Below are 9,080 nucleotides of genomic sequence, written 5' to 3'. Positions count from 1 at the left end.
TTACCAAATAAGCAAGTGAATAGTTAATCCCATGTGATTTTTCACGCGGAATCGAATGGTGCTACTTTTGTTCTCACTTCCAGTCTAGCAATAGGCTGTCAAACATTCATCTTTGAATATAGAGCGAATAATATTCCTTACAAAATTTAAAAGGTGAGAAACAGACACCAGTTTGAAGTGTTGCACCTTGAAACAGAAAAGCATTGAATGCATTAATAAAAACAAGACGCCATAGCCTAATTTAGTGAATTTCATAGTCACTATTCAGTCTTGAATAAACGCTTTTAGACATGATGAAAAATATGAAATGTTGAAAATACTTAATCGAAATAATAAGACTAAGTACCAGAAGAAAAAAAAACCACTTTCAGCAGCAACAGGTAAAAGGTAGGTACCTAGAAACAGAAGTAAATGTAACTGATATAATAAATCATGACATTCTCAAAGTGTGAAGAAGTTTATTAAGATTCCATAAAACAATTAATAAGAAATGATACTTACGGATGACCACAGCAATAAATTACTTTTTGACTTACCTATTGGGGCTGTTAGGTACTTGTTCTTTGGTACTACAAGTATTCGTCTTTTTTTTTATAATTTTATAGGTGACTGAAAGCAAAAACTTATAATTTTGTACCTAGTTACCTAATCTAGAAAAGTGCTCTAGCTATACCTACCTACTTAGTTACTTAGCAAACATGATTTTGCATACACTATCTTCAACCTATTCCAATACGTGAAACTTTTAGAACTGTCCGACTTACAGTTGAGAAGTTTAATGTAATAGAAAGTCGTGTGATGTTCACACCAGATTTTTTTATAATTTTATAGGTGACTGAAAGCAAAAACTTATAATTTTGTACCTAGTTACCTAATTAACTATAGAAAAGTGCTCTAGCTATAGTAGCTATACCTACTTCTAGTTACTTAGCAAACATGATTTTGCATACACTATCTTCAACCTATTCCAATATAAGTACATATCTCCTATTTTCAAGAATAAGAGCCTTTAGTTATTATTCAAGCATCAGCAGTTTATTCTTCTTGGAGATAATTATGTCATGTTAGTAGGTAACAACAATATCCAACGTAATAGACTTCCCAAAGAGTAATACACAATCTTCTGAAGATTTGACTTTTGCCCCCTTCGATATCTTTCGATCCAGCCTTTTCCCAGTTAGTGGTAGAATTGGCGAACGTTTTTCTCTTGTAATTATCTACTATTGAGACTACCAATAAATAATTATGATTTTTTATACATGGAAACCTACGATTTTATATATATATAAAAAAAAACAATGAATACATGTTGAGTGAAATGAGAAGCTATGTACGAACATTTATCAACATTTAATTCTCAATTGTTTCAATTTTCCGTTCTTTTTCTCATGAGAGGTTATTATTTATTGTGATTTGCTCACGGTCGTGCTGCGAACGTCATTTAACTTGAAGCTGTTGTATTTACTATTTCAGTATCTTTAGTTATTTTGGCACAGGAGACATTGTTCGCACTAGTTTCTACTTTTCAGCAGAACATTCACTCAGTTTATGGTATGGTAATTTTGGCACCTCCACTAATATGCACCCAGCTTATAATAACGTGTGGTAATTTTGGCATCTCCACTAATATGTAAGTATGTACCAAAGATATGGTGTGGTAACTTTAGCACATCCACTAATATGTACTAATATTGTTTGAATCTACCCTGTAAGTTTATCCGCAGAACATTATGTACTGTTCTTTTATAGAGGAGTGACCTCAGACAGTGATTTAGGGTAGGTATCACAGCATTTCTATAGATATAACTGTAACAGCCTCCTCTACTATTTCCAGATATTAGTGGATGTGCCAAAACTATACGCAGAACATTATGTACTGTTCTTTTATAGAGGAGTGACCTCAGACAGTGATTTAGGGTAGGTATCACAGCATTTCTATAGATATAACTATAACAGCCTCCTCTAATATTTCCAGATATTAGTGGATGTGCCAAAACTATTTGTGGCGTTCTTTTTCTCCAAAAGATGAACAATCGTGTATGTAGTGACAACACTACTATCATTTCATAATAATTGTAGCAAATAATTACTAGTTTTTCTGCACGTTATGATTCTTCGAATTAAACTCAACATTTCCTAGAATCTTACACCGAGTTTGTAATACATACATTATACATATCAAATTGTAATATCAACTTTTATTGTTTATTGCTTACTTATTTACAGGTAGGTACTCAATACAACAATGGTGGTAATTGGTATTGGTATTCGTCTGAAATTGAGGAATATAATAGAACTAGACTCATGAGGACTTGTGTTGTGAGGGTAAAATTTCAATAAAGAGAAGTTTTTCTGAAACATTATACATATCAAATTGTAATATCAACTTTTATTGTTTATTGCTTACTTATTTACAGGTAGGTACTCAATACAACAATGGTGGTATTTGGTATTGGTATTCGTCTGAAATTGAGGAATATAATAGAACTAGACTCATGAGGACTTGTATTGTGAGGGTAAAATTTCAATAAAGTTTTTCTGAAGTCTAACCTAAACTGTACAGTCATACCACCTCTGTTTACACAATTGCCTGATTGCTGGTAATAGGTGTTGAGCATGGGCATTAAAAATAGCTCGACTAGGTACATATTTTCTCCACATTCAAAGAATACTAAAATGTAAACTTTCGAACATAAATAATAATCAAGTCTCTGAAATCACTATGTAGACTAGATATTTTATTATGAATATTGCAAAAAAAAAAAAAAAAAATCTTTAGAAGAAATAATAAACGCTTTTAGACATGATGAAAAATATGAAATGTTGAAAATACTTAATCGAAATAATAAGACTAAGTACCAGAAGAAAAAAAAAACCACTTTCAGCAGCAACAGGTAAAAGGTACCTAGAAACAGAAGTAAATGCAGTCAACTAATCAGACCAATATGTACCTACCTGTTTGTGGTAAGCTGTACCTAACTAGTTGCAAGTACCTATACTTACCTTAATTGAGGCCCTAATGGTTTAAAATCTTTACATCTAGGTAGATGTTCATCATCTAAAATTCAAAATGGTCTCAGAAATGAGTTCAAAATCTGAACAAAGCCTGGGTTTCCATGTAAATTAATTTAATTTCTTTTGTACAAAGTTGGTACAATTATTATTCCTAGTTTCGTATAGTCTTCACAATACTTGGATTTAGATTTAGATAATTTATCACACCAACTTTTGTGTGTGTTTGTTCCAGACCTGAGCATAGCTTACTCCCAACTCAACTCCAGGTGACCGGCAATTAGGTAGGTAGATAACAAACATTAAAAGTCAAAGCGAAAAGTCAAAATTTATAACTATAGGTAGTGAGAACACACCTTTCAAAGAACTGAAATAGTGCCACTTTCCAAAAAAGTTTCTATTGGAAATTTTTAGGATACAGTCTACAGACTGAGGGCATCAAGTTTTAGTTTACACCTTCTGATAGTTCTTTAGCGGTCTAGTCTCTTCACCTAATATTGAAGGGGGTTTCTGCTGCTCTCTGACTAAAGTATTTGGCTGACTGCCTTCAATTCTTTCCAAGCTCCTTTGTCATCAGAGCTCAGAGAAAGCACCTGAGGAGTGTGAAGCTCAAATAATACAAACCTCAATACCACAGAATATCGTTAGCCTATCCTTACTAGGAGATAAAGATAATGAAATAATAGAATCTTTTGTAAATATAAGTTTTTTTTTCTGAAGAGAATGATGATGAAAAATATTGTGTTTTCACATTTTGATTATTTGGTGGAAATGTATAACAAAACTCATCAGTTTTCTGAGTATCCAGGGGAGGTTGTGAACAACAGTCTCCATTGTGTTCAGCTTTGACCTGCTGGGAGAAAGGGTTTTGAACAAAGAGCTTGATGAAATTAGAAAATTAATATGACGAGAGAATATTATTATATCTCGTATTGGGTTGGGCAAGAGTATCTGGTTATTATTGGTGGTAATTATCTATACTTTGCTAGGTAGCTATTGGTAGTAAGTGCCGACTTATGAGGAAAGTGTACTCGTACTTTTGGCAACTTTCTGCTATGGGGACATGTCTCAGAAAACAATGGCAAATGAAAATTGAGCCCAAATGGAACATTTAGTCACACGACTTTATACAGGGAAAAATCTCGCAAAATAAAAGCACAAGCGGTGTGCTATCTAATTTTGAAATCAATTTCATAACTCGTTATAATTTTTCAAAATCAGTGTTTCTCAAATGCTTGCAATCCATCAGGTCGTTCAAGGGCCGAAACGGAATTCTAATTTGTTAGATCGCATAAAATTTCAAAACTTTATTCCGAAATTATTATTTTATCAATAATTCGCAAGATTTAGAAACTTTCGCGATTGAGATTTTGTTTTTTGAAAATCTCTACTGGGCAAGAGGAAGATTTACTCCTTAGATTGTGTCTTTGGTGCTGTTTGTGGACCCTCCATGTTTCCAATTTTTTCTCCAACAAATTTAAAATAAAAATCTGGTGTGAACATCACACGACTTTCCTCATCCTATTGAATGATGCTTATTTTGGGTGTTCTTGATCTTATACATAAGAATTAGCTGCGGGTTTGAAATGCTGCGAATCCAAGCTCCGAAAATAACAGTTTGGCAATATCCGAAGGAAAACAAATACTCCATCGTAAAATGCATGTGCTTAAATTTGTAGTTATACCTATCTAGATCTGTTTGAGACTAACCCTGAAAACTCTCTTTCATGGCCGAAATAGGCCGGGCTTCACTTCGAACTCTTGACGTTCGCACGCCTTCCGGCATGCTTGATTTCTCAGAATATTGTCTTCATCCTGAATAGAAATGAACGTCAAAGCACATTAGGTAATTTCTTTTCATCTGGAATATTGAAAGCACTGCAACAGCAGAAAACAGAACAAATAATGGTTACCCACTGATCTTTATGATTTGCAACGTTTTGCGACACAAGCAGTACAAGATAAGCGACCATTTTTTTTCTTTCTTTTTTTAAATAAATTACGAAAACCAGAACAATTATTATTATGTTAGGTTATGATTATGCGCCTAGTCATTTACATTATTATGTAGACACAACAATATAGCTAAAACTACAAAGGCATGTACAAGCCGACACAATACATGAGAGAATAGGGAGAGCGTCCTAAATAAAGGACCCAAACATTTGACATTCCTACATCGTACGATATGTTTACAAACTGACTCGTTTCTTCAAGACACTCAGATCAAATTTGTTCATATTTTTTGAAGAAATTAAAATCTGGCACCTCATATTATTCTGATGAAAAAGAAATCACGAACTGCAGTCACAGAATCCTTAGCAAGATCCTATGTAGAAAGACATAAATTTTCCTACCTCCTTAACCCCCAATCATCATACTTCCTACCCAACCAATGTCCTTTTCTCTGGTATCCCTGGGTACTGCAGTGTCCTACATCGACGACAGCTACCCTAATTTACCTACCCGAGATAGAGTGAGGTGTGGTTCCAATGGTACTGGCACTCAATTCAAGACTTGATATTAAAATTGACATTCACATAGAACAGAAACTTTATTCAGATCCAGGGTCGCGATACAGTTTTGAAGTTCAGAGGTTCAAAACCTCCCAGAGATCTTTTCTCCTTTCTTCCTGTGATCCGTAGGTATGGTTCTTAAAAAAAGTGCCTGTCTTCCTATCTCTCTCCTACCCCTCATTCTAATTCTTTCTCTCTTCATCTCATCAATTGTCCTATGGGAGAAGGTTTTTGCTATTTTCCCAATATTTTCACCTTGATTTGTGTCTTTTCAGATAATTTTTAGGGATGTTGCTGGGTATAGGTATTACCTATATCAGACTTTCCACAGGTAATCCTATGGGAGAAGGTTTTTGCTATTTTCCCAATATTTTCACCTTGATTTGTGTCTTTTCAGATAATTTTTAGGGATGTAGCTGGGTAGGTACCTATATCAGACTTTCCACAGGTAGGTACTCGTTTGCCTAATTTCAGATTATTAGGATGTTTGAACGTTCATTTTCCAATGTTCATTTTCCAAAATAAGTGTTGTCCAAAAAAAGAGTCAATCATCAACTCGATCAAATACAGCATGAATCACCCTATACATTCAATATTGCTTGTCTCCCCATGTATTGGACTTGGATGTTTAGATACATACCTAGTTACTTGTGCTATACTAAGGTACTAACACTCTCTTATAATAAGTTAATTTAACAATGAACAATGATTTGAAATGTGAAAGATATGCTAAAGGCTAGGAAAGTAACGTATTAATAATAGATACTTTACCATTAAGAACTCAAATGTAATTATAATGGATATTTGATATTAAAGTAAATATCGTCGGGTTTATGTAACAGTAAATCTCATTAGAGTCATTATCAGCTGTGTCGGGAGGTGCGCGAACGTCAAGTAGTGCACTGTCTAATACTCGTATACGGGACACCTAAACTTCATATGGAATATTTTCTTGTTCTTTTATTCGATGAGAAGTTGACCCACGTAGAGCGGATGCTGGATAACAGTGATAGCTGATAGGGTTGACGAGATTAAGACGAGAGAAAATTTGGACAAAATCTCATTCAGGATCCGTTTATCCTGGTCATTTTGAGCACGCGGTATAATATAAACCCACTCATCAAAACGTATGATTTACAGTTGGCACTTTTCAAGGGGCTAAAAGAAATCACTAGGTGAGGCAGTGCGATGTCCCACCCCATTCTCATCAAATTCTTTTACATTCAAAATACTTGCATCTTTGCTGGCAGACAGTAATATCTACTCCTACAACTTATTTTTCTCTAAAAAAATTAATTGTCTATTATTTAAAGCCATTGTAATTTTGCAAGGCTGTTTTTTATCTTCTATATCTTGGTAGGTACGACAGATTTACGTTATACCTACCTCAAAAGAGCAAATTTGTCCTCACAATGTAACCAGTTCATAGGTATTTAGTTGATTTGGATTTAAATTTTTCTCACACAATTTGGATGTAGGTATACAAAATCTTTTCAAGGCTTATGAGGTAAATTCTATGTAAGCTAAATCAAGTTGATTCAGATGGTTGAAAATTTAGATGGCCTCAATTCCCATCAAACACGAATAGCACACAAATTCAATAATTACAATTAAATATTTTCTTCCAAATTCTATATTTTATTCAAAAAATGATGAACAATCTCACACAATGGACACCTCTGTTCAGTTCTATCATGTTAGTGATGCTATTGCATGCTGTAGTAAACATATTGAACCGCTACGTGAATGCGTTACTCATGTTGGATGAGGATTGTGATATTCCTAGCTCTGATGTATTTAGCTGCAGTCTCCTTGTATTTCTGGCACTCATGTGGCTCCTTGCCTCTTCTCAACATAAAACCCGCGTCAAGAAGTATGGCTTAGCATTAATCCAGGCAGAACTACTCCTGCAAGGGATGCATATAGTATTCATGTGTCGCTTGTTTTCATTGAGACTCTGCGACATCCTTCCCATCTTGGGAGACTCTCACATTGGTTGCTTGAACCTGTTCAAAACTTTATTCGTCCTTTGGTCCGGGCATATGGCGATCAAAATGTTAATGAATTTCCTTAACAAGAAACCAAACTCTGATTCTTGCTGTGAACCGTGTCCACCTCCAGAATGTAAGGACATCGGACCCAATTTAGCCCCTCCACCCCAACCTGTGCAGTATACGTCACAGAACTCACCTTACAATGGTTCTTGCTCCTCCTCATCCAATATCAGCAGAAGTACACCGAACTGCTGTAGACCTACGAGTAATATGTATGTCCCTCCTAGAAGAACTCATTGTGGAGATAGTTAACAAAATACTGATACTCGTCACTGTTTCATTAGGTATACGTAATTACTAATAAAATAAAAGACAAATTGTGGAGATAGTTAACAAAATACTGATACTCGTCACTGTTTCATTAGGTATACGTAATTACTAATAAAATAAAAGACAATTTTTTTTAATGAACATTTTCCACTTAATTTTTTATTAATTAATTATTTTTCATTGAAAACAACAACAATAGCGTTACCCAAAAAGTCCCGCTCATCACCACGCATAATTTACTTCCTCAAAAAGGCCCGATAGTAATATGAAACACAAAAGGGCCCGTTTGTTATGCACAACCAAACAGTCAAAATATTATACACAACTACTGTCATTACTAAGTTTTCTAATTTACACAAGAAGCGAATTACTAGCACAAAATCTCAAGAAACGTCTACCATAGAGCGATAGCTTTTAGTATGATAAGTTGTGTGTAATTACACGGATCATGCTTTATTATTTGAATCCTTTATTAATAGTCCTCCGGATAAGCTGCTCCTCATATTTAACGTTTGCTTCCGATATTTTACCGAGATTCATTTACCTTTACCGAAGTACCTATACTTGCGTTGCAGATGAAATGGATTCCGTGGTCTTCCCGAGTTTTAACATGGTATTGGGTTTCAATAGGAAATAATTATTTGTAATATTTAGAATGTGGAGAAGGGGTAGGACACATAAAGAACGAGAAATATTTTTCATGCATAATTTTGTCATAAATATCAGTACGTCACAGAGAAAACTCAAATGACACCCCTATATATCACATACTAAGTTCGAATGAAAAAAATTAGCATAAAAACTCATCAGCTTTGTGTGCGACATTATTTTTTGTTCCTCTGGAATAATGAGGGAGAGCTTGGCTTTTGAGATTATCATCTGGGCAAGATGATCTGATTCTTATTCTCTTGCTATTGCCACACATTTCCCCAATTTTATCTGAAGTCGGCGTTATCTTCTTTTATCCAATCGAATCCTCCGATCCAACACCTGATCTGTCCTAAATTCCATCTCTCGAGATTATCTGGTTATTATTGGTGGTAGTTACCTATACTTTGCTAGGTAGCTATTGGTTGTAAGTGCCGACTTATGAGGAAAGTGTACTCGTACTTTTGGCAACTTTCTGCTATGGGGACATGTCTCAGAAAACAATGGCAAATGAAAATTGAGCCCAAATGGAACATTTAGTCACACGACTTTATACAGGGAAAAATCTCGCAAAATAAAA

The 9,080-nt window shown here is 34.6% G+C and overlaps 1 protein-coding gene across 1 annotated transcript; it reads left to right on the top strand.

Annotated features, from left to right (window-relative positions):
- The first annotated feature begins 6,897 nt into the window (after nt 1-6,897).
- Nucleotides 6,898-8,002, top strand: LOC113467254. Its single transcript, XM_026823337.1, has 2 exons — nt 6,898-7,866; nt 7,948-8,002. The coding sequence occupies exon 1, from the start codon at nt 7,178-7,180 to the stop codon at nt 7,832-7,834; it is 657 nt and encodes a 218-aa protein (XP_026679138.1). The 5' UTR covers nt 6,898-7,177; the 3' UTR covers nt 7,835-7,866; nt 7,948-8,002.
- The last annotated feature ends 1,078 nt before the right edge of the window (nt 8,003-9,080 follow it).

Source organism: Diaphorina citri, unplaced genomic scaffold (genome assembly GCF_000475195.1).
Source record: "Diaphorina citri unplaced genomic scaffold, Diaci psyllid genome assembly version 1.1 scaffold438, whole genome shotgun sequence".
NCBI classification, from domain to species: Eukaryota; Metazoa; Arthropoda; class Insecta; order Hemiptera; family Psyllidae; genus Diaphorina; species Diaphorina citri.
Note: the sequence above shows the minus strand (reverse complement) of the source record. Positions and strands in the feature narration are given on the sequence as shown.

Excerpts from the sequence above, each read along its gene's own strand:
- LOC113467254 (XM_026823337.1), top strand. The coding sequence starts at position 7,178 with ATGATGAACAATCTCACACAATGGACACCTCTGTTCAGTTCTATCATG.